The sequence below is a fragment of the Sinohyriopsis cumingii genome, chromosome 17, assembly GCF_028554795.1.
Source record: "Sinohyriopsis cumingii isolate HCF-2022 chromosome 17, ASM2855479v2, whole genome shotgun sequence".
NCBI lineage: Eukaryota > Metazoa > Mollusca > Bivalvia > Unionida > Unionidae > Sinohyriopsis > Sinohyriopsis cumingii.
Window position 1 is genome coordinate 22,772,789 of NC_142977.1, and position 27,438 is coordinate 22,800,226.

The 27,438-nt window shown below is 35.5% G+C and overlaps 1 protein-coding gene across 3 annotated transcripts; it reads right to left on the minus strand.

Annotated features, from left to right (window-relative positions):
- Positions 1-315: 315 nt before the first annotated feature.
- LOC149777924 (uncharacterized) lies at positions 316-25,597 on the minus strand. Of its 3 annotated transcripts, XM_089939036.1 has the most exons (11): positions 25,444-25,597; positions 24,387-24,581; positions 14,501-14,626; positions 13,827-13,923; positions 12,932-13,082; positions 10,938-10,990; positions 9,545-9,682; positions 3,725-3,823; positions 3,132-3,242; positions 2,254-2,346; positions 316-1,407 (listed from the first exon to the last, which is right to left on the minus strand). In XM_089939036.1, the coding sequence occupies exons 2-11, from the start codon at positions 24,468-24,470 to the stop codon at positions 515-517; spliced, it is 1,845 nt and encodes a 614-aa protein (XP_089795162.1). In that variant the 5' UTR covers positions 24,471-24,581; positions 25,444-25,597; the 3' UTR covers positions 316-514. The 3 variants fall into 3 exon arrangements, with proteins under 3 accessions (XP_089795162.1, XP_089795163.1, XP_089795164.1); XM_089939037.1 differs by lacking the exon at positions 9,545-9,682; XM_089939038.1 differs by lacking the exons at positions 13,827-13,923; positions 14,501-14,626; positions 24,387-24,581; positions 25,444-25,597 and adding an exon at positions 13,543-13,820.
- Between the last annotated feature and the right edge of the window lie 1,841 nt (positions 25,598-27,438).

A 27,438-nucleotide genomic window follows, 5' to 3' on the forward strand; every position in this document is an offset into this window, starting at 1 on the left:
ATATGCATAAGAAACCTAATGCAGAAGGTAACCAAAGACACTGAAGCATGCAATGTAGATCACACTGCCCCATTTTTGGTGGAAAAGGGTTGCAAAACAGTCACCTAAATGCTATATTTAGTGAAAGTCAAAGTGTGGTGGCAGGGTTTGGAAATTGTCAAGAGGCATATTCAACGAAAATGATGCAGACAAATGAACGGACAGACTGACATGAGAAGAACTATATACACACATGTCAATCGCAGGACATAGAAAAGATGCATAAGTAAACATACAGAGCAAGACAATCTGATAAACATGGGGTCTGCAAAACCGTAGGCATATGATTTTTTTATTTCGACCAACACAGAAAACTTCAATAATGAATCTCACTCTTCTTTTGTTAAAACTTGTGAGCTTCAGATAAATTTTTGCTTCAAATGTAGATATCGTACAGTTTCCCCAAAACAATAGTTGGGCGCTATTCTTGCTGATGAAAAAGTCAAAACATTTTAATACAGTGATTTCTTTTCATTTATTCGATTATCAAATTATCAATCAATCTAGGGAGCCAAATGTTTTGCTCACTGGTGGCATCAAAGATTACAATGTCTTGCAACTCTTCAGGTATGTCAAAATGGTCAAACATCAGTGGGAAAAGCTTGAATCCTTTCTGACTTAATTCCTGCCAGTGATGTAACCACTTTTCTTTAGGGAAGTTCCTTGACAGTGCAAATACTGTTATGGTAGCCTTTTTTGCACACATATGCACATTATCTCGGACTGTACTGCCATACACAAAGTCCCGTCCACTTGATATGCATCGAAAACTACAGGCACATGTTTCTAAAGCAGACCTTAGGTTTTCGATTCTTTCCACATCTTTTTTTAAACTACCATGGAACAGGAAAATGTGGTCTGACTTTGTATGCGGAAGGTATGGAATTTTTCCCTTTAAAGCTCTTAGTAAGGTTTCCCACCACCTATTGTTGTCTTTTGATACTGGAATAAAGCTCAAATCTTTCAAAGCCGGGGGAATTATACAATTGATCAGCTGCAGTGGTATGATGCAAGCTTTGCTACCTGGCTCTCGTATGACATTTGTCTCATATTTACACCAATAGCTCTCGATGTATTCCTTGGTCAACACGACTGCAACCCGTACTGATTGCTTGACTGCCATTTCGATATTATTTATGATGGTTTCTCCAGGTATAAAATCTCTATCAGCAAAGCAACACGAATAACAGTGAGGTGGTGACTCTAACTTCTCGATGATCCCCCTAACCCAGTCCTTGTCATTTCGAGAGTTTCGAAAAGAGAAGAACACATGATAGGTTTTTCCTCGTGGAAGTGGAGGTGCTTTAATAATGGTACACCTTGTCACCTGCATGGGACTCTCACTAATGCTGAGCATAGATATGGAATCTGCAAAGAGAACAAGAGATAAAATATAAGATGCAAGTTATCTTGTATTTTTAAATTACAAGTCTCTGGCATTTACCTTTAGCTTAACTCATAATGATGTGACCAGTTTACCACAGGTTTTATGGCATCAATGAAATGAATAAAGACCTTTGTTACCCAATATCATTGACAGAAATTATGCATAGACTCAAGAAATAAAGCCAATTTCTCTTTGACCCTCTTATGAGTCGGGGTGTATGCAGACCAGAACCATAAAACGGGCTTTCTGTTAGTGAATCAGAGTTACACCTGGGGAAGAAAACCAAGTAAAAACTGGACAGATAGATAGGACACACAATGACAAAACTTGTGTCAAATACAATTGTAATACTGAGTGGAAAATGTCATAAATAAATTGGCAACTTACAATTTGTTCTAATCAAATCCATGAATTCAACTGTAGGTCATAACCAGTATAAACAGAGTATGACCCAATTCACAATATTCTATATGTTAATTACACACGTCTTACAAATAAACCATGAAAGTTAGTCCATATTTATTTGATTCACAGTACCCTATCAGTGTCACTTAAGTCATCTAGTACAAAGTCCAAGTATTCATCCTGATTGTCTGATGAAGTTCGGAAATCCTCAATAATCGTCTAGCCATTGTAAATCGTCATCCTGTATTCATCATAAATGTCACCCGGCTTCACTGTCATGCTGGTACTTATGTACAGACTGAGTTTGGGCTCTCTCAGTAACACTTATCATACAGTCTGTGAAATCTGTTCAAGACTGAACATATCAATTGATTGAATACTGGCTTGCTTTAATTAACAGTTTTCTTGTACATAAGTTATACCTTCTGTAGGCTTCTTTTGAGAAATAGTAGTCTCCACAGAACAGCTGGATTGTTCGGGTCCCTTTTTCTTTTCCTCCTTCTTCCTTGACTTCCCTGTTTCAGAAGCAAACAAGATGTTTCCATTAAACATAACATAATACAGCAAGATTAAATACAAAATCGTCTCTAGACAAAGATGTCTACATAATGTAATTTTAAATTTGAAATTTATCATTTTCATATATATGCAGAATTAAAATCGGCTACTGTGAGCCTAACAAGAGTTTACAGGACACAATAGTTTCAACAGGACCCATAGAGTTTACGGAACACAAGAGTTTAACTTTGTGACCATGAGCCTAAGCTGGAGTTGAATGTTTTAAGAGTTTTCAGGTCACAAACTCTGGAGTGGAAAATATAGCAACAAAAGACCTTTCCAAGTCTAAAATCATGCAAGGTAGGTGGAGATAACAAAGACGATATAGGAAATTTAAAAGAAAATGGGGCAAAGAGAAACAACCTAGTAGCATGAAAACATCAAACCAAACGGAAACTGGTTGTGAAATGTGAGAAATGGATCACACTGTAATGAAATTCCTTAAAGAATCAGAAAAATAAAACAAAGAGGAAAATACATCTGTGTAGTTCTAATACTACACAGATCATTAGGAAATAAAGTAACAGGAATGGAAATCTTATTCAATCATTTTGAAATGGCTGACACCTAGATCACAACATTTCAAAGGAAAATGAAACTTGTGATCCCTATGTTTATATTTTTAGATTCTTTCATGAAATGTACTTTGTTGTTTTTAAGGTAAATGTGTATTGGTGCGCGATGTGTTGTGTGGGTGGGATGGAGTGCACACAAACATAGAAGAAAAGATGTACAGACGGACCTTTTCCCTCTTCTTTCACTCCAAAGATGGTCAATACTGAATCAGATGAACTTTTTAATACCCTCCTCTCTTTTTTGCTCCTTCGTCGAATTTCTTGCCATTTAGTCTCATCTGAGTAGTACATAACAACACAAATTTCTGGATTAATATTCTTCTAATAGAAGAATTTGATTTAGAATTTTCTGGATACATATCAGATTAATTATTGATATATACATTTTTGGTCTGGACCCATATTGTTTATGATGATATGCCTTTGGTGTTGCAGTTTCATTAATGTAGCCCTTCATTATTATAAGGATACGACTAGGACAGTGTCAAAATCTTTGCATATAAGAATATGTACATAGATCGATAACTAAGAAGTTTAGTATAATTTCAAAAATGATACATCAAATAGTATTCAAAATTAAACTCTCTGCCTCAGGTCTAATAACAGTAATATTGATACTATTGATACTGTATTTCCAGTTATTGTTCATCATTCAAAATGTAAGGTCCAACCAGCCTATTTTTATATCCATGCATGAATTTGATCATTTACACGAGAGAGAGAGAGAAAGAGAGAGAGAGAGAGAGAGAGAGATATTTGCCAGGCTCATCATGTCTGGTATCATCTGTTGGGTCAGAAAAACTGTGATATACATTTCTAGCTTCGTCTTTTGGCAAAGTTGTCTGACAGTCAATCTTTCCTGTTTTAACAATGTATTAAGACATCAAATTAGGTTTAGCAGACATACCAGTACTCTAAGTGATTTAACACAGAAATATATCACTTTCAGAGTGTGCTTTCAATGATTTCCTTGTACTAAGTATTAAAGACAAATGTGGAAACCAAAGCTATAAATTACTCATTCATTAAAATCTTTTACTGGGTTTCATGTTTGGCCAGCTGCAATATGTTAAATTTTTGTCCGCATTCAGCTGTGGGCATTATTTATTATTTTATAATCTCATTGAACATTGTATATATATATATATATATATATATATATATATATATTTTTTGCCGGATAGAAATAACTTTTTGCAATAATCTTCTCCATGTGTCTGTCACATGTCCCATACTCTTTATGACAAATAGTCCTGTCCATTAAAGGAATAGGGGGCCCCAAGTGGTCTAAAGCGCTCTCCTTTACGGATCACTGCCATCTCACCTCTGTCTGCGTGGGTTCGAGTCTAGGATTCGGCAAATGTGGGTGTGTGAGAAAGTTTGCCAGTAGCTTCTCGTGGGTTGGTGGTTCTTCCCAGGATTTTCCTGGGTTCTTCCTCCACCATTAATACTGGCCGGCATGCATAGCCTATTGTGTGCTGAAAAATGGCATTAAACCCCTCAACATCATCAACAACGTTAAAGGAATAAATGAATATCGCTTTCTGAATCTCGGACTGTCGCAGTTCTGCTTTTGTCAGCTGTAGTCGTCAACAGCACTGTTGAATCTTGCCAAATAGACACTGCAGTATAAATAGATGCTGTTACAGAAATACCTAATTTTATGAAACGGATAATCAAAACCAAAATAACCTGTAAAAATGGTATATATGCTTTGTAAGCATGACAAAGGCACAAAAATATGCTTTTATTACATACTTAAGTGTTAAAATAGAAAATGAAATAATTTTCATGTTTCTTTTTCATTACTTTATTTTCACATGTGAAAAATATATCCTTATTATCCTTCGACACTTGTTAAAGGAGCAAGTTTCTTTTTGTGCCGCATGGTGAAATACATCCAGTATTTACATAGGGGAAGAAAAAATCTCATTATATTATTGTTATACAATTCAAATTCTATTGCTACCACTTCTAACAGTTTCATCATACAGCTGATGAGAAAGAGGATTTCAAACAGGTAATGATTTAATATCAAATTTATGAAACCAAGGCTCATAAGATCTTGGCATTATTCAACGACTTTCATTAATTTAATGCTAAATCATTACCCATTTAAGTTGAGATTCCGTTTATCACATAGTTTTTATTGTAATCGAAATGGTTTAGAGAGAAAGAAGAAATACTTTTATTAATTCCGACTCGGACTCAGACTTATCAAATTTCTGTGTCACGTTTGCTAACTCCATGTATTAAGACATGCATAATTGCTGCGGCCATGTGTTTGATGTCTAAATGTTGCCATGGGCTCAAGTTAATCTCTTACGCATGGTTACCGTAACCCGCCAGAGAGCGCGATCTAGAATCGACACTGGCGATAGATCATGCCAACTGGACAAAGGCTTGCCGTATCACACATACATGTTAAAGGTTTGTTCAGAGATCAGAGGAAACCCGCAGGGTGAACGGGGTGTATTCTCATCCGTCCCCACATGGACAGACAGCGAGAAGACATTGTCCGCTAGTTTGATTGGATTGGTTCACAGCGATATCCAATCGGAATTGAATAGAGGATGTGATAACAATTTAGATCTGAATTATAACTTTCAGAACTCTGTGAGAAAAAAATTTGTATTTGCCTTAACAGATTGCTTAATCAATAGGGTTATTCAAAGAACGACGCCACTCGTAATTTGGCGGTAAAACTTAGAAGATTCTAAGGAAAGACAAAGCTTCGAAATGGTCAGTAAGTTATGTGCTCAATTTTTGCAGAATATTACAGCATCATAATTGGAATTATTTTGTACTATGTATACTTAATTACTAGCACCATTTAGCATGTAGAATGACCTTTGTAGTGTTTCATTTACATGCGTATTTAAGAAAGGGGCTTGAATATTACATAGAGAATTATGTAGATTGGTAGCTTGTGGTCGGAAGTAATTTGTAATTCGCTATTAGATTACTTCGTAGTAAACCAGTACATTTATTAATGTGTTACGATATAATTTAAACATGCTTGAATCGTGAGTTTGGAAAATGGTTGATGTGTGCACGATTAGTTACTATGGACATATGAATATATCAGAGCATGGCTACTTGAATATTTGTATACTTTGTATGTGTTGTAATATAACGAAATGCGTATGATTATTGTGACATTGTTTAATATAATGGTCTTAGGAATATGTACTGATGTGATGCAATTTATTGATATATGTATGAGAAGTAATTGATACTGAGCTTTAATTATGACATTGTTTTACCATACAAGAATGTATGAGTATTTCGATGTGAATGAATGTGTGGTTGAAGAAATTTGACAGCTGTTATCTGATGATAGGCTGTGTGTAGTGCGAGATGAGAGGGCTAAGGAAATGTATTGTACCGTCCATGTGTTTCCACAGAAGCATTTTAGGGGAAAGAATTTCTGGTTCAGTTGAGTCCTGGAAGTGAGACAGCAGAACAGTCAGAGTTGACCAAAGTCTAGTCAGTGGAGAGAAGATATACAGAAGGTGGAGGATGAGGAAAAGGAGTTGAGGAGGAGAAGAAGTATAGAGAAGTCGAGGAAGAGAAGGAGTTTGGAGAAAGTCGGGAGGAAGAGGAGAAGGAATTGGGAGGAATAGGTGAAAAAATACACAGATGAGAAGAATACAAGCACAGGTGGAAATCTATCTCACACTACTAATCAAGTGATACAATAGGCTATTTCAGGGTCGAGAGGAAGGAGAGTACCTCGAAAATTTGACTCAATTGATTATTGAATTGTTATTAAATTGTTATTTATTGAATTTCACTTGTTTTGTACATTCAGTCATTTAATCATCGGCATTGCTGACTGGGGGCTTGGAGCTTTACATCTATCTTTCACTAATTTAACTTCCAACCAACAAACAAGCCTGGGTGGAACTTCTATAATAATTCAAATAAAATATTGGGAACACCCCACCCCAACCATAACAACCCTCACATTTTGCAATTCTATAGCCAGTAACATTTAAAAGCAGATTTTATTTTTACAATTTATAATTCCAAGAGCAACTGTCGTTCTGAATAAATAGAATATATGACTCAGGCAATATCCTTTTTCAACACAATGTCTATGGCAGTTCCATATGATGTCCATATGACTCGGGCAATATCCTTTTTCAACACAGAATGTCTATGGCAGTTCCATATGATGTCCATATGACTCGGGCAATATCCTTTTTCAACACAGAATGTCTATGGCAGTTCCATATGATGTCCATATGACTCGGGCAATATCCTTTTTCAACACAGAATGTCTATGGCAGTTCCATATGATGTCCGTATGACTCGGGCAATATCCTTTTCAACACAGAATGTCTATGGCAGTTCCATATGATGTCACATAGTTTGACTCAAGTTAGGTTAGACAGAGGTGGGCAAACTTTCCAGTACAAGTGCCGCATACACAAATTTACACCTTGTCGCGGGCCGCATAGTTCATTAAGTAAAATAATTAATATTTGAAACAGCAAAAACAAAAGGTTTTTCTAAATAACATCTAATTAATTTTCAGTTGTTAATATTTGAAAACTTAAACTTAAACTTCAAAAGAAACACATTTATTTGATAAACAAAGTAACATAAACAGAGTCAGTGCGAATGATGACATTTGTTACTAGGCCGCAAGAAAGCCCTTAGCGGGCCGCATGCGGCCCGCGGGCCGTAGTTTGCCCACCTCTGGGTTAGACGATCAATATTTACAGTCAATGTGTGTCAGTTTCACTACTAAGCATACAAGTTCATGTGAAGGGTTGACTGCTGGATGCAGAAATGACAGATTTACTGTAATATTTTTGTGACCGGATATTTGAATTAATAGTTTTGATACATTAGACAACAGAAGACATTGACAAATTTTATTTAGAGTCGGAATCGCATCACATTATAAGAAACATTAGATTGTTTGAGATTTTTTACAGTGAAAAAATGCTGTGGTTGGAATACATTCTGTCATTTGGGAGAAAGGTTCACGTTCACATTTTTCTGTGAACACAGGTGAGTTTATTTACTCCTAAAAGTTAACATTTTAACCACTCTTGTATACAGCGTGGATTCCATGTTACAGTTACATCGCCCACCCCTTCTCACATGCCTGATGTCAACTGACCAATACCCTTAGTTTTATTTGTTGTTCTTGTTTTTACTGGCCATATTGAGAAAGACATGACATTCTTCCCAATTTCATTTGGGCAACCTATTCATAAAATGACTGCTAAAATATAGCAAGAGTAACACCAAAAGTTCCAGAATGCGGGGTAAGGAACATTTTCACATGATCACAGCCAGTCAGTAAAGAGAATACTGCACAAGAATTTCATGGGATAATTATTGGTCCAATCAGAATCACATAATGTGGTATGTTAACATGCTGTCATATAAAAAAATATTGTACTGCAAACACTATATGTAAAATGTACTATGTGATAATTGATATTATTAAACACGTAAGAGCATTTATATTTTTATAATGTGTTTATATATATATATATATATATATATATATATATATATATATATATATATATATATATATATATATATATATATATATATATATATATATATATATTGTGTGTGTGTGTGTGTTTGTGTTTTGATTTACAACAACTACAACTCCACCCTGAAACTTAATTTCTCCAAAACTGAATTTCACAGTTCACTACCATTAGGCTGTTATGTCATTGACTTTGCTTTTTGTTTTAGATTAATATGTTTGGCAGGTTGAATGAGTCTCAGTCAATGAGATCATTGTATTTTGTTTACTGAAGCTTGGATATAGAGTTCGTGTCTGGTAATTTTTGAATCCATCTTTAGTTTATCAGTTGGATTGCTAAATCGGACCATATCTATTCTGTTTATTTCTTCCATACATTCTCGGCCTTAAATTTTAAAAAAATGTGCTATTCATAAGAACCTCTTAATGCCCTACACCCTACAGTAATTATCCACCAGTTCATATTCATCTGACCATTCAATGTTGCACGGTTAATCTGGGTAATGGTCAATATTTCAGTATCACAAACAGATACTGAACTATTTAAATGTCTTCACTCAAGTCCGCATTTTGACATCCTTGTAAAAGAGGGCTATGTACTAATGACAGACTACATTCATAATTTGCAACAAGTCAGTGGATAAGAAGAAATTATATATATATACACATATGTATAGCTTCTTTGCATTTCTGATCTATCCAGAGCTACACACATAAGCCAACTATCTATTAATTTCGGAGAGCTGAGCAACTTTGGCCAATGAAAGAATCAGTTGTTTCATCATGGTGCATAAAACAAACTCCGATTGGTGATGATATTAAGTCTGTGATGATATTCGGTGCATGGCATTAGTGAGCCCGTATATAGAGATCACGTGTTTACAACGGCAAGTTTTGCCTTTTCCTATCGTGACCTCTGTTGACAGCTTTCAGTGCATATAAACTCTTTTTTTAAAATCCGTTTTCGTTGACATCTGGAATAAAACCCTACCATGTCGCCCAATTAGGTAATACCACACCCAACCCCACTTTACACCATATTCTCTCATATTTTACCTGCAGTGTGCTCTGTCATCATTTTGTCACTCAGAAATGTGTCATGCCTCATAGGGTCTTTGTCTGTTGGACACTCGCTGGCAATAGGTTCTTCTGCTGGCATAGTGCAAGCTTCTGTACAAGACATTGCCTTAGAAGCTGATAGGGAAGATAATTCAAACACATCTTTATTATTTAGTTTTTTGTTAAAACAAGATTTAAGACTGAATCTGAGAAATACATGGAAAAGTTGCTCTCAATAGTTGTTCTCCTTTTCATTTTATTTTGTAGTTTCAAAACTTGGATCAAGATGTGCGTTATATTTCTCTGGTCTACTCAATTGTCTCGACATTATACGTTGCTAAATTTCCTCTCACAGTTGTTAACTAATAGCAAATATTTATTGACTGTGGTAGAGGAAGACTGATTTTAGTCACTGTGTTCTTTACACTTTTGGGGACCACACCGGTGGCCTGGTTAGAGCATCTGTTTTGGATACTGGAGGTCGTGGGTTCGAGCCCCAGCTGAATCGTACCAAAGACTTATACAAATGGTACAAACAGCTGCCTTTTTATATGCGCAGCATTAAGAGGTAAGTGTTAGGACTGGTCACCTGGTGTCAGGATAATGTGACTGGGTGGGACATCATGCTACATGTCTGCGGTAACATACTGCAGTGCTAGACATCACTATAAACTGCCACACTGCAGATACCATAGCTATATGACTGCAAAACTGTTAAAGCTATGTCAAAAATCCAAGTCATACACATACACACACACACTTTTGGGCGAGTATTTTATGAGAAAGCCCACCTTACCAGGACTATTTTGTCTCTCGTGCATAATGTTTACATATATTGGAGAACACTTAATACATACTTTGTTTTAAATATGTTTCAGGGTGGTGTGAGGTGGGTTGGGCTTTAAATACTAGTATTACATCGGAATTGCAATTTCATATTTACATTTTTGGAACAGATAGCAACTTTTGTGCTGAGGTACCATAAGCACTACTACATACATACATCATATTTAAGGAGTTCTGAACATAGACAATCACTCTTTGAATTAACTAGATGATATAAATGAGCCACGCGATCGTTCAGTTGGTATGAGATTGATGATACAAGTTGATTTCAGATGATATTGCGTGCAGCAAGGGCCATAGTGTATTTTTCAATGAGTTTCTCACAGGTTTTATTCAATGGACATGAGTTTGAGCTTTTATATATATATATATGATGATGATGATGATGATGATGATGATATCACCTAAGCCAAGGTCTTTGCATTTTCTGCAATGTCACTTCATGAGTTGAAAAGTTTTCTGTCAAAGTGTCTACCAACTTGTATTATGTGAAATATAACACAAATAAAGCTACAATTATGTCATGAATAACCTGAAATGTTACCTTGATAAATGAATTTCTTTTTGCAGTACAACGCCATGCTATCAGAAATCTTCCTGAAAGGAAATGTAAATGATTAGGGAAGAATTAATACTGTCATTTGATCTCATACAGCGGACTATATGATATTTTATTGTGTTTATTGGACATTGTGTATGTTATTCCTGAAATGTTCATTCTGAATTAGGATATGTACCTCTATATTTTTTGTTTAACCTTTGTCCATTATTGTTGATTGTAATGACCATTTAAAAACGACATATTATATAGCTACTTTTTGTACATGGTTATATATTATATGTTAAGATAATTCAAACTACAAATAGGTTGTTTATTTGGATTTTAGTTCTAAACCCAGCCTAGATAATGAACCTGTTTACAGTTCGGGATAATTTTCCATTGGTATGATTGAGTATTGCAAATTAAGTCACGCAGGAATCTATTACCACAAAGAGTCACACCAAAGCTGTGGGGTTTTGTACAAGGAGGAAGAAGTGAACAATTATTCACTATTACTGTTTTAATCTGCAGAAGTATTTAATGATGTGATAGAGTTAATTTGAGACGAATCATTTATTAGAATTATTTATTGGAATTACAAAGTGGTCATATGACTGTTTGGACTAAATAATATTTATGGTTATTGCAAATTAATTCAAAAACATTATGGACAATGACATTGCCATATATCAATAATGTTGGCACTTAAGTACATTCAAGGCTACTGGTAAATTCAATACCAAGAATTCATTCAGAGTGCTTTATATTGGACTTGTGAACATTTTAGGATTATTCATGATTTAATTCACAATGCTGTAAGTTCCTCTAAAATTTTCATTTTATAACTTTGAGAATTAATTTGTTTAATTTTACTAAACTTGATGACTCTACTTTTACTGTTACTAAGTTTAAGACCTCAGAATCGTAACAGATAATATTTTCACAGTCTTTTTTTAGATGACCTACTGGAGAATATTGCATTATGTGCATTAAAATCACAAAATGTATTTCTTTGTTTTTTATATGTATGTATGTATAGTTTATATTTCTCTATGAGCGTGGGTTCAATATTAGGATCATTATTAATAAAGGTAGACATGTTTTTGGGTGGTGTGGGTCTCGGAAATTGGAATCACCCATTCAAACCTGGTCTGCCTGATGTTACCATTTTCTTTATTATAAAATTGGTAACAGATTTTATCTGCTTACAACTTAGATTTGTCTAGAAATGAACTTCAGACCTATATCCTGGCTACTTTTGCATCTTAGTGTTTTATACTGTATCTTGTTTACTTGAAAACTTATTCATTCTTGTGATAGCACCATAAACAAAATAATTCATATTGTTGTGTTCAGGTTTTGATTTGGGTGGAATTATTTATTCAGATTAGTATTCACTGGAAATACAAAGTGCTCACCTAAAATATTCTAACACTGGAACGTTAATTTGGAATTACAGTGATTTCAGACAAGAAAATATTTGAATTTTATGTTTGTGATATATCAAAAGACTGTTTGAACCTCATCACACTTCATGGCATTTGGCACATTACCATATTCGAAACTACAGGTACCTCAACACATTCAATGGATCTTATTTAGAATACCACTGGAATTTAATTAGAACTTTATTCATTAAGACTGGTGATAGAACGTTTTGGACTGTTTGGAATTTAAGTCACAATATGGTAATTCCTTTTAAATTTGTACTTTGTATTTTAAGGAAATAACTTATTTGTTGAATTTGCTACCGTTATATATATATATATATATATATATATATATATATATATATATATATATATATATATATATAACCAACTGCCAACCTACCAGCATGTCATTATAAATGTACATACCTATTTATCTTTCTTTCACTCATTTTATTTTTCTTTCTTTCTTTTTCGTCGTCTTTCTTTAAATAAATTATCTCACAGTTCAAGCAGACGATGTCAGCGTAGGTTAAGGTTACTTGGAATAAGTGTGTGAATTATTACCCTATTCGTATATATGATCCGCTGTCCTCTCTTCTTCGCTTTCCTTGTGATACTGTAGAGGGACATATAACCAAGGTGTCTATTACCCATTCATATCCACGTATTTTCTTCCAGTGTAGATACATCTGTTTGTCTTGTAGAGCATCTTCATCTTGTTGGAATGTATGGATAATATTAAAAAAAATTAAATGAACAAAAATATCACACGACGTCATATTTCTCAGCCAAGACATTTTGTGACAAAAAAAGTGTATTGAATTCAACAAAGAACTTGGATATGAAAGCATGTGAGCAATGCATGTAGTCATTAAATGTATATAAATGGCCGTATACGTGCGGACAATTTTCACGAGCTTGTCTAATTAAGTATCATCTTAACTTATGCGTTATATCAGTACTGATGTTCGCAACCTCTCGTATGTAATTGAAAAGGAAACAAAGACACTACAGATATGAAGCTAATACACGATGATTAAAAAAAGAAATTTGGTTAAAGAGTCTATAAAATGGTTAAAACGTGTTTTAAACATCGTACAAGAGGAAACATGCGAAATGATGATTTGAGAGTATGTGGCATTATAGAACTTTGAAAATATATTTTCAACTCTTACCCTTTTCTTCACTGTATATCCTGACAAATTCCACTTGTCCATGGGCCATACTAATAAATGCAGAATTTCGGCGAACCTCTTGTTCAAACTGGATACGTTGAAGCGTCTCTCTCTCTCTCTCTCTCAAAATTTATCAGTCATTATTACCTCTTCATTAAAAATGAGTAATAGAGGAAATTGAACGAACTAATTCGAATAATATAAAACACAGCAACAATATAGCAGGTATGTCGAGGTACACAGTTTTATCTGAGGCTTACATGCATAGAAAAGAAAATACATACCAGTATCACGTGTTTTGTGGAGGAGTGTATATTCTCGTGGAGCAGGAACTTTCTCGTAAGTGCCCAATATCTTAAGATCTGTAAGTACTTCTTCATCCTAAACAAGGCCAAGAAAATTACATGAAAATGCATTGATACGTATATGAAAAACAGTTTAAAGGAACACACAGTTGTGGACCCGAGTAAAGTCAGCAATTCTCCCAAAACGTAAGGTCATGAGAGAGGTCAAACGTTACCCAAATAGTGTTATGTCTTATGTCACCGTCGTCCGTTTCCGATAATGACCTGACATGTAAATCCCATGCATGGCCGTTACATTCTAATTATGTCTTGGGTAACAACAATTATTCACTGTTATTGTTCAACGGTCAGTAAGGGAGTTGGCTGGATTAATCCATTTATGAATGTTTTTTTTTTTATGCATATTTTTATTTAAGAAGATATTGCCAATTTGAATGATCTTCGTGAATGTGGAATAATGGTAATGCGACCCATTTTAGCTCAAACCATGTGTCTTAACTTCCGACTTAACGTTGAAAACCATTGCCTGTGCTGCACAAATGTTGCAATAGTGTTATGTTGTCAAAATCCAACGATTACTTTACCCGCCCCCCCCCAAAAAAAAAACGAACCTGAATTACACACACAACATAAAAACAGAATTGAAAATTCACCAGGTCTTCCAATCCGTAGGCCATACATATATAGCGCTGCTGTCTTGAAGAACCTCTAAGACCACTCTTGATTTCAAAGCTGCTTTCATTCACTGCGCTGTCATTCAGACTCTGCTTTGTGGGTACCTGGTGACAAAATAAGAAATACTGACCATACACGTCTTTATTTTCTTGTCTGTTTGACTTTCTATTCGGTGATATATCTATACATTCAAGCATATACATATGTATGTTAGATTGTTGTGGTTGCCTTTATAGCTGATGGAAGAACAAGGGATAACCCTAGGAAGAACCACTGACCCAGGGGGAGCTACTGGCAAGCTACTCAGTTTGTCGGCCCAAGACTCGAACCCACGCGGACAGAGATGAGATTTCAGTGATCTGTAAAGGCGGGCTCGTTAGACCATTCGGCCACACGCAGTCCCAAGTTAAATTCGGATATTTTCAAAACGTGATTTTATCGTTTAAAACTATGTACAGTATATAACATATATTCTCACAATATAAAAATGTTTAGAATGTGATGTCTCGCATACTCCGCAAAGCCATGTTCGAAATTAACAACAAGGTCACCATAGAATTAAAATTAGGTCATTGTAACCTAAATATGCCTGTGATATGTAAAGGCAAGCGTCCTAGACCAGTAGGCCACACGGAGTCCCATGTTAGATTGTAAAATATATGTGACAACTTTAGGGCCTAAGGGTCCTTCAATCAGTGATAAATAGGAAAGGTACAAGGAAAGAAAACAGCATAATTATAACTCGGTTGATATTTTAAAACTCTACCTAATTGTATCCTTTTAAAATTGATTAGAAGGTTATATCTTACATGTTCCGCCAAGACATGTTGCAAACGAACAAGGTCATTCTAACCTACATTTACCTGTGATAAGCAGTACCTTCCATGATAAAAATACTCATCAAGTTTCGAAACTACTTCCAACAATTTTCAGAGAATCTGAACACGACACCAAAAGGACCCCAAACTTTAACGACAACACCAACAGCAACGGCAACACCGTCAGAAAAGTGATACATGATTTCTTGCGCATGATTGGCAGTTGAGAATAAATAAAAAAACAGTATAAGAATAGTTTGTATAATACCTCACTTTTCAATCCGACAACACAAAGTTCACGCATTATAAAATCAATGTATTATAAGACTGGAAGGAGGCGACAGATCAACAGATGAATTTCTTTTCATCGACCCTAAATGACTGGTAATTTCATGGTTCATACCTAGCTGTACTTGATCGGAATTATTTATTACACATTCAAAACGGTTTCTTCCACTTGTGCATACAGATGAAACATCATCTGGTTGTTGCGCAATAATTTACGAAATAGAAAAATTAAATTAATACATGTAGTAAAATGGTTACACTTTCTTTTTCTGTGGCCAACTCTCCTGTGTTTTAACAGACTATGCAATGAATGGGGACCGGCAAATGTTCCCGTGTAATTTAAACGTTCGGCAAGACTTGAAGAACAAAATATGGCACAGGAAAACATGTTTTTCTTCAGAAGCAGTAACTAATTCCCATGCCTTCTTAAGCCATCTGTGGTGACGTCGTCCGTCAAACATTCCTCCTTTTCCTCAACCACTGAACGGAATGACACAAGTATTGAGGATACGCACACCATCCCAGATGAATGTCTTGCGTAAGACGTAAAACAGTGCATATTTTCTGATTAGTTCCACAGAAATAATAATAATAATAATAATAATAATAATAATAATAATAACAATAATGAGGACTTTGTACAGCGCCTAATCTTTAGATGCTCTAAGCGCCTTACAACATTAGACAGCACCTATAACATAAAAACATACATATTGATATTATTACAGAAAACAAACACCATGAAATTAGAAAACATAAAAACATGCTATATATATTTAAGGTAGGGAACATTATTAGGTCTTTAAACTTGTTCTTGCAGACGAAATAAGTGAGTTTTAACAGCACTCTTGAATGTGATCACTGTCTCTTTGTGTCTAAGTTCAGTGGGTAATTCATTCCACGTTGCTGAGTCTTGGTATGCAAAATACCGTTGTCCACATGACTTCGTTTTCGTAGTGGGAATAATGAGTATACGATTGTCAGAAGAGGAGCGTAAGTATCTTGCTGGTGTGTACACATGGTGAGGTTCAATAGGTATGAAGGAACAGAGTCCGTCATTGAAACGTAGCACAGAGAACAAATGTTGTGTTTGATTCTGGATCGAATGGATAGCCAGTGTAGGGTACAGAGCAGCGGGGAGGTGTGCTCTGATCGTAGTACTTTAAGTGTGATCCGAGCAGCTGTGTTTTGAACTTTTTGAAGTTTCTGAAGTAGATATTGAGATGAACCAGACAGAATTGAGTTACAATAGTCCAGTCTTGAATGAACATACAAGCATTTTAGTGGCATCAACTGAAAGATATTTGCGAATGGAGCTGATGCGTCTCAGCTATAGATATGCAGCCTTGCATATGTTCATGACATGTTGGTGCAACGTGAGAGTACTGTCCAGAGGTACACCTAGGTTTCGTACTGACCGTGTGAATTTAATGTTGGTGTTACTGATATTTATTCTTTGAGGTAAAGGATGTGACTGAGAAAGTCTTCGTGTTGCGATCAGAATGGCCTCAGTTTTATCATCATTCATCTGTAGCTTGTTACATGTCATCCATGATTTCATATCAGAAATGCACACCTTGGATGGTATCATCAACATCAGTTGGGTGGCTAGATTTGTATATTTGAGTGTCATCAGCGTACAATTGGTGAGATACTGGATGATGATGTATGACACTTGAGAGCGGCTGAGTGTATAGAACGAAGAGAACAGGTCCAATAACAGACCCCTGTGGAACACCACAAACATAGATTAACGGGGCTGGAATGTATTAACACCACAAACATAGATTAACTGGGCTGGAATGTATTCCATTTGCAGACACAAGTTGTGTCCTGTTGACCAAGTAGGACTTGAACCACAGTAAGGCTGTATCATGAATGACAAATACATGCTGGAAACGGTGAAGGAATATATCATGGTCTATTGTGTCAAATGCTGCAGACAAATAATGGAGGGTGAGGACTGTAATCTTTCCGATATCCAAAGCAGAGAGAATGTCATTGACTACTTTCAGAAGAGTAGTTTCAGTACTGTGGCAAGGGCGATATGCAGATTGTACATTGCTAAAAAGACTGTTTGAATTCAGATGAGATACAAGTTGGGATAGAACAACCTTTTCTAAGAATTTTTATATGAATGGGAGATTATAAACCGGGCGGTAGTTCTTTAAATCGTTATGGTCGAGTGTTGGTTTCTTCAGCAGAGGCTTTAAGATGGCGGTTTTGAAAAATGATTGGAATTCCCCTGATGAGAGAGAGGTATTAATAACATCAGTTAGTGAAGGCAGTACTGGATCTAAGCACTCAAGCAGCAGTGATGTTGGAATTGGATCAAGTTCACATGACTTTGGTGCACTCTTCATCAGGATTGTACGTACTAAATCCAGTATGGTGACGACGAGTCAACTGAAATTGTGTTGTCAAGCTTATCTCTAATGGTTTGTACTTTGTCACGGAAGAAATTTGCAAACAGGTCCGGAAGGTCAACTAGAAAGAAGGTAGTTGAAAGTACATTTGTTCCTTGACATTAGCTTGTCAGTAATCTCGAAGAACTCTTTGCAGCTGGAACTTTCCATGAAATGAAAGAAACCAAATAAAAGAAGCTACTCAATCTATAAAAAAGACCCGAAAAAAAACCCATCCTCAAACAAGAAATTGCACTCCTAAATCGAAGATGGCAACAAAAAATTAAAAATTAGATCTGGTATACGAAATTTTTCTTAATTACGAAAAGAAATGAAAATTTAAAAAATGCCCCTCCTCCTCCCAATGACTGTATGTTTATATTGAGTCACGTTTATGTATATAGCAAACTATTACGGATATTTGTCTCTCTGGGTTACACTTATGATGCATTACATAATCATAGTGAGAGGTGGCCATGGTAGATACTTCATGTGGCCATGGCAAATATTTCATATTACCATGGTAAATACTTCATATTACCATGGTAAATACTTCATATTACCATGGTAAATACTTCATAAGGTCATGGTAAATACTTCATAAGGTCATGGTAAATACTTCATAAGGCCATGGTAAATACTTCATAAGGCCATGGTAAATACTTCATATGGCCATGGTAAATACTTCATATGGCCATGGTAAATACTTCATATGGCCATGGTAAATACTTCATATGGCCATGGTAAATACTTCATATGGCCATGGTAAATACTTCATATGGCCATGGTAAATACTTCATGACCATGGTAAATACTTCATATGACCATGGTAAATACTTCATATGACCATGGTAAATACTTCATATGACCATGGTAAATACTTCATATGACATTGGTAAATACTTCATAAGGCCATGGTAAATATTTCATAAGGCCATGGTAAATATTTCATGTGGCCATGGTAAATAATTCATGTGGCCATGGTAAATACTTCATAATGTCATGGTAAATACTTCATAATGTCATGGTAAATACTTCATATGGCCATGGTAAATACTTCATATGACCATGGTAAATACTTCATATGACTATGGTAAATACTTCATAAGGCCATGGTAAATACTTCATAAGGCCATGGTAAATATTTCATAAGGCCATGGTAAATAATTCATGTGGCCATGGTAAATACTTCATGTGGCCATGGTAAATACTTCATAAGGCCATGGTAAATACTTCATATGGCCATGGTAAATACTTCATATGGCCATGGTAAATACGTCATATGACTATGGTAAATACTTCATGTGGCCATGGTAAATACTTCATAAGGCCCATGGTAAATACATCACAGGGTAAATGATTCATATGGCCATTGTAAATACTTCATATTGCGTTGGTAAATATTTCATGACTGCATATCTGCATAAAATAAATCACCGATTCCTCTTTGTTCAAACCGTTTGTTTTGAGTGTCTCTAGCAGAGCACTCCAGTAGGTCTATAGTTTTCTAATTTATTTCAGCTCGTGAACAGTTCCGGTTACGACAATGTCACTGATGGTTTGGCCAGGGGAAGCGAAGTGTTCCGTTAGACGACTCATCCAGTCTGGAGTCATCTATAGTCACATAAGGGAAGATTAAATCTTTTACTGAGGTTTTCTGACTTTATATTATATGTACTGCACGTGATGATATAAATCACAGCTCTATTTTTGCTCTTTTATAGTACAGGTAAACCACCGATTTTTTGGCAGCGGATGGTCGGGCACCTCTTTTAGTCCGGACAAAATTACGGGTCGGCACTCGAAATTCCCGACACCACCAAATTAATTTACTGGGCGCGCACTCACTTGGGTTGTTTACACTGCAATTCTTGGTGGTGATACTTGTATTTTGTTCGATTCTTAGCTTATTTTACTTACTTATTTAACCCTAGCTATGGCTTCTAAGAAAGATGCAAGTGTCAGTGGTGGTGTCAAGCGTAGACACCAGTCAATATCGATACAAGATAAAGTAGAACTGTTGAAAAAAAAAACAAGTCCGTGGCGTTTACGTGCGAAAGCTTTGTGACACACATATGGAATTGGTTCATCAACTGTTTACGATTTAAAGAAGCGGAGGGATACAATATTGAAATTCTATTCAGACAGTGATTCCAAGAAGCGAATGAACATTAGAAACACTGTGAAAGATGGTAAGAGTACTGAGCATGACCGAGTGATGATGGAATGGTTTTGACAATGTCGGAGTGAAGGAGTGGACTTGGCGGGGCAGGATGGTAATGGACCAGGCTCAGTTGGTTCATAATGAACTTAAATTAGAACATGATTGTGACTATAGTGATGGATAGCTTCAAAGGTTCAAGAAGCGTCATGGAATTTCTATACATAAAGTGTGTGGATAAAAACGGTCCGCAGACCACGGTGAAAGCTGTCGAGTATGTGGACGAATTTAAGAAGCTTGCAGTTGATGAGCACTTCATTTCTGAGCAGGTGTGTAATGCAGATGAAACTGCATTATATTGGCGATGCACACCTAGAAGGATGCTAACAACGGAGGACGAAGAATGTCTTACAGGATTCAAACAGTCTAAGGATAGGGTTACCATCTTAAGATGCTCAAGCGCAGCAGTCACGCACATATGTAAACCACGGGTGATAGGAACAAGTAAATGCCCAAGGGCCTTGAAAGATGTTAAAATTTTACCGTGCTAATAAAAATGGCTGGATTACCATCGTAATTATGTTAGAATGGTTTGAAATTTTTTGTGCCTGAAGCCAGATCATACTGTACATCTTTTGATCTACTGGAAAACTACCAAATTATACTTATTCTGGAAAACTGTTCAGCTCACCCCAAAGCTGAACTCCTGTGTAAGAAAAATGTTTATACAGTGTATTTATCACCAAACTATATCACTTATCCAACCCCAAGACCAAGGAATACTGCGATCGATGAAGGCTAAGTATCACTCACTTTTCATGCAACGTATGTTAGATGTGGTTAATGCTGGCATATCTGTACAAACATTTATTAAAGAATTCAACAGGAAAGACGTGCTGTGGTTTTTTTTGCTCGTGGCTGGGAGAAGGTACAAGCGTCAACACTAAAGAAAGGCTGGGATAAGTTGTGGCCTGCATCGATGTTTGAAAATTCACCTGATGAAAGTGTTGACAATGCTTTCACAGGATTTAATGTACCAAAGGAGGAAGAAGTTGTTCATGAGTTGCTTGATTATGCGAAGAGCATTACATGACCTGTTGCCAGGGATATAGCAAGTAAGCTAAATGAAGAAAATCTGGCTAAGTGTATGAATGTCGACGAAGAAAAACCTGTTGTTTATCACCGTACTGATTCTGAAATTATAGACACTGTTATGAATCATGTTAAAAACAATGAAAATGATGAAGATAACAGTGATGAATATGAAACAGATGTAGCTGAAAGACTTACTATTGACAAGTTAATTAATCCAAGTAGAGCAACGTACCTTCGTGACGGAACTATCGCTAATTAATTTTTATTTGATGCATGAAAAGTTACACGGGGAAAGATCAAAACACAAGAAACAACTTCGCTTGGATGAAATGTTTAAAAATATAAAATGTTTATAGAGTGGTACATCTGAAAATCCCGTGGCTTCAGCTGCAAGTATCCCGCATATCCCAACTGCAGCATCAAAAATCCATGGTGTAGCAACCAACTATGTAACTGACAGCCCTCAGCTTCCAGACTTTTGTGACTAACTCTAAAGTTCCAGTAAAATTCTAAAAGTTGCCACTTTGGGAGTGGTAGTACAGCAACATTCTTTGCTAAAAACAGTAATTAATAAACCCGTTTCATTTATACCTGTATTGTTGAATATTATTTCGTGGCCTCAGTTGGTCCTGCAAAATTGTTAATATGGCAAGGCACTGGAACCAAGGATTTCGGATTTTTGGTTTACCTACTACAATGAACATTCTGCTTTTAGTTTTAACTTTCTCATTTACTGGTTTTCTTCATGTATTGGTATATTTTGCATCTTTTTGTTTCTACTTGATTTGGGAATATCATTAACTGTTTTGTTTGTGAGCGACGTCAGTTTAACTTTAAAAACGTGTTTCTTAAAGTATTTAGTTTCCAAGGGTTACGACAGGCTTATTGGACAAGAAGATTGTAGAAACAGTCGTTTTGAATTAAGGCAATATGGATGAAACTCGAAGATGACAGGTACACGTTCAATATCGTCTTTTCTTTGTATTTCAAGAGGTCAGACAGTTTAAGACAGGTCAGCAAAGTTTTCATGTCCTAGACACATTTTTCACAGTGTCGCCTTTTCTGATATTGAGACAGATCTTTGGATCTTTTTTATCCTTTTCTTTGAATGTACAGATGCAGTGTTTCGGGTGGTAAGGGATGGCGTAAGTTCTTGGTATTTGTCTGTCATCATTTGAATGAACCTGTAAGAAGAGTGCTCTCAACATGGTTCAATTCACATGGCTAGTGTTAGACATTTAGGTTTTCAACTTTACAGAATGATATACATTGTTAGTTGTTTTTAAAAATTAACTCAGCTTTTCTTTCCGTGTTGCTGTTTCATTTTAGCATCATCAACGAATTGCACTATCGTGTGTGTGTGTCTAATAAAAGCCGTAAGTTGGTTTTCGAATTTTGCATCAAATATATCAGCCCATGAAGAAACTGTCTTTGTTCCGCCATCAATATCATTAATTTGGATATAGTTCTTTCGGATTTAAGTTTCACAACCAGCACAAGAAATATGACTAGGAAGTAACGTCATTGCCTTAATTTGTAAAATTTGTTTTTTGGGAAGGCGAAAAAAATTAAATGGTTTTATTGAAATAAAGATTATTATTTTCGACACAGAATGTATCGTGTAAGTAGTAGCATGAAATGGTTATATGATTTATTTACAAAAAATAACTAATGGTACCCATTCATCCATTTTCTTCTCTGAAAAAAATCAATCTGGCATACTTAATAAATACATGAGCAGTACGGTAATCCTTCTCATTCCCCCCCCCCCCCCCCATCAATTACAATAAGAAAGACCACCATAGCTCGCCATGGCAACAACACACATTTTATTACACGTTTCCCTATCTATGGTGGTGACCCAGGTGACTCATAAATTCGTTACACACGTACGTGACATATAACATATCCTTAAATGAATGCATGTATATGTACAAAGATTGGTCAAAATCTATTTGAAATCTCTTGTTCTTCCAGTTTTTGTATATTTGACGACTTTTACAAAGGAGCCCCAGTGAAGGGACAGAACAGTTTAGTTCCTCTTGCAGATGGTCATCATAAGTGGTTTTAGAGATTCTGTTACGAATATATATATATATATATATATATATATATATATATATATATATATATATATATATATATATATATATATATATATATATATATATAGTTACGAGTATATGCTCTTAAAATAAGTACCAGAAAAGAGTGAAAGACAAACAAGCTTTGTAAAATTTAACAAAGAATTTATTTCCCTAGAATGCAAAGTGAAAATGAGAAGAAAAAAAATGAACTTACGGTATTGCGAATTAAGTCCCAAGATATACCAAGAATTACAGACACTAGTCCTAGTAATTTAAAGTTCTGAGTAAAATTTAGTAAAAGTCTCGAAGAAATCTCAAAACTGAAAGGCGATGATTTGTCTGTTATAGGTATTAGAATGTTGATGTATCAAGTCTTTTGTTGAATTTCAGTAATATAATTCCCGGTACGACATCAGTATAAATTCCAGTGAATGTCTTTATCCAAGAATTTTATCAGAGCACATTTGTATTTCCAGAGAAAATAATCACTTGAATTCAATAATTTGAACAAAAAAAAATATTCCAGTCCAAAACTCCTGGTCACAACATACAATGCAACTTAAAAATTACTAGATGTTAACGCACAAATGACTAAGTTCTCGCAAACATAAGATTATATAGTTCTCTACGTGACCTCTGGTCACAATTAGCATTTACTATAAAAAAAAATTACCTAATGGAAAATAACCTTCTAGAATGATCCTGATCTTTACAAAATCAAAACCATAACCTGTAAAATTCACTTAGGAAGGTCCAAAACCCTGACCCAAATCAACATATTTACATCATCTAATAATAAAGATCCTGATATTAAGCCCATAAACATAGGGAATAATTTAGATATGTAATAGTTGTTGACAAAAAATTAATTTAAAAAAGTCAATTGGGTCAAGCAGAAATGAACTCTGTTTTGGACAAAGGTCAAGTCCATCATACAATAGCATGTAATAAAATAAAATAAAAAAAAACAAACAATCAAACTAAATATACATAACAAGAGAGAGAGATACCACGATATATCCTTTGGGGCAATCTGCTTTTTCAGCTACCACTACTACATCTGTTATTACTCTCCTGGCAATCACTGCATCCATTTAAATGTAGGATTCCTCATCTGGTCCAACAGTTCCTCCAAAAAGTGTCACGTAGAATTCAGCCTTGACCCACTTCCTTTTCCCAGTTAGCTAACACGGCACTGCATTTATCTGGAAAATCAAACACTGAGCATGACCAGCTAAAATAAATTTCCACCCTGTCCATTAGTGTATTTCATGATCAGATGTGCGGTCGTCTATTGGTCAGATTTCACATGCTCTTTTTGGGCATAAAAACTATATTTTTACTGAGCAACATGCCTCCTGGAAGCTTGACAATTTGTACTTTGAATGTGTTCCTTTTAATCAGCATGTACAGTCTTCACAAATTCTGCAAAATGTATAGTAACAATTATCCCCTCCAACTTCGTAGGTTCGAGTTGGATAAAAGGCCTTGATGCACAACGCATGCGTCGTGGTATTGGTCCTACTTGAAGCCAGAATTGTATGGCCATCAGTTAAGCCTTAGGATTTTAAACAATTGCAAACTGTTTATTAAGGGACACGAATCAAGCCAGATGATTATTGATCTTGTCAAGTTATTGGTTTAGGGGCTTCATCCTCAAAGCTCATACCCCATGCTATCCCTCCAGTAAATTCCCATTATACTGGGTGTAAGAATAAAAAGGGGATGGGGGAACAGTAATTTGCGGCACTTGTTTAGGCTCCAACCCCAACCCCCAACCATTGTCGACTGACCTGAACTGGGCTCGGTGTCGTACATTCCAAATACGTTTTACAATAAATATGATTTCATTTCAATAATCAGATATTGATTCCGAAGGTAATTATTTCGATTGATGTATATTGAATGAAAATTGCAAATAATCATAATACATATATAATGCCTTTTGACATAAACACGTTATAAAAAAATGGTCGATGTGAAGCAAAACTTTGAGAAGAAAAAAAAAGAATCTCTACTCATACAGCTAAACAAACTCATACAGCTAAACAAAGAACCACATCTTACCGTTCCACTTAAATTGCTCCGGCGGTGGTGCACTCAGCTGATCTCATTGTAAATCCAATATACAAACTGAAAAGAGCATATATTTTGTACAATGCACATACAGATGCATAACGAGCAAACCCACACAATTTCCATAAATGCAATATATTGGCTAGTCACTGTGTACTCGACTTGGGGCGCAATAGGGGGTATTGAATCGAGAATAAAGTTTAATAAATAATTTAATCAGTCTTTTCTAAAATCTTCCTCTAACGTAAAATTAAAAAGATATAGGTCACGTAGCATTTCTTAGGAAGTCGAGAAGTTATGGTGTAAAAAAATGTTAAATTGAAATTCTTACTGATTCATATGAAAAAGTGGTAGAGATAAAGAAAGAAAGAATACCAAGAAGAAAGCATAACCGCTTTTGAGGATCGAACCCATATACTTAACCTAACATTAAGGTACACACGTGACAAAGATTACTGGTCCAGCCCTGGGAGAGGCTGATTAATAAGTTGATTATTATACCCTTGATCTATGTAAAGGAAAGAAAGAATTAGACATAACTAAAAGAAGAAAGAATGTAGTAATGCAACGATTCTGCAGAGCACGGTGTTGCGAAGTTCATGCACATATCATTTAAAGTAATTTATTATAAAGCTGACCTACGTACCCACCTATACAGTCAAAGTCATACAGGCCATATAGTCATTCAACACCGAGATCCATATGCAGCCGGTTACAGCGAAAAGTGTGTCCAATAAATAATAAAGAAAACTTGTTATTAAAGGATTGTCCTTTTTCTGTATTCTGGATGTGTTGGCAATAACACATACCCCCCACCCAATTTTCTGATAGAATTTATTCCTTAAATGTAAACATGAAACAGGTCCCACTATAACACCAATGTATGCTGATGTCAAAGATATACTGAATAGTCCATTTGATTCATGTAGGCATGCTAACTTTTTACCAATTCAGTTTTACATTTTTAGCTGATTGTATGTATTGTTTAATCGCAGTAAGTTTTAGACGAATGACCTTGTTTTTTGTCATGCATTCACATGTAAACTCTAAGACGAACAAATGCACGAGGGCAAACTTCACTGGACAATCTATAACGTTGTCATCTAATGGTTGAATAATGCCGTTTCGAAATCGCTTTCAAGGTGATAAACTTTAACTTACACTGAACGTACAGAGTGACAGAATGCACACAATCCTGTCTTTCCGCACTTCAAAAAAAAAAAAAAAAAAAAAAGATAAAAATGTACACAGTGGTGTTATGACCTCGGCAGACGATATTTATTTTATTTTGAGCCCTCAGGTGGGAAGAACATAATTTAATTAACATCAATACGAAAATCACAGAAATGGAAAATAAATGCGATGCAACTTATTTTCATAGTATTTATTCGCAATATATTTTTCAGGTGTCAATAGTTTCATTTGTTCATTTGAGAGAGAGAGAGAGAGAGAGAGAGAGAGAGAGAGAGAGAGAGAGAGAATTTGCACTGGTCGTGGGACTTCGATTGAAATGGTCAATTGAACAATGTAATCTTGATCATGACAAATCGCACTTTCTGGTCTTAGTAATTATAACCACAGCTATGAAGAAACAGTTATGCTGTGACGAAATATCCTTTAATAGCCCCATGTTTAACAGGGACAAAATGCGTAGCATCTCGGGAAATGAATATTACACCACAGTTTTAAAATGTATGTTTGTAACAGTGTAAGCATTATGCGTCGGTCTGCAATAATACGGAAAATCTATGCATTATACTTGTCACACTGCCTGTTGGCTCACTTTAGGCGGGATATAAGAGTTCGTCTGCACTTGAAATGTAATCGTAAAAATTGATAGGTTTTCGCAAGAGTAGTCTGGCTGTTTGTTTTATTTAGGTCGGAAATGTGACTGGCTGCATTGGAAGTGTATGTGTCTGTATGTGTGTGTGTGTGTGTGTGTGTGTGTGTGTTTGGGATTTTTAACGTAACTTAAACAATTTTTCG

Bases quoted from the DNA above. Each gene is read 5' to 3' on its own strand.
- LOC149777924 (XM_089939036.1), bottom strand. From the start codon at position 24,470: ATGGATGCAGTGATTGCCAGGAGAGTAATAACAGATGTAGTAGTGGTA. The intron at 3,243-3,724 runs GCAAATATCTCT...TGTACTACTCAG, and splicing joins TACCAGACATGATGAGCCTG to ATGAGACTAAATGGCAAGAA. The intron at 2,347-3,131 runs GTCCGTCTGTAC...CTTCTGAAACAG, and splicing joins AGTGAAAGAAGAGGGAAAAG to GGAAGTCAAGGAAGAAGGAG.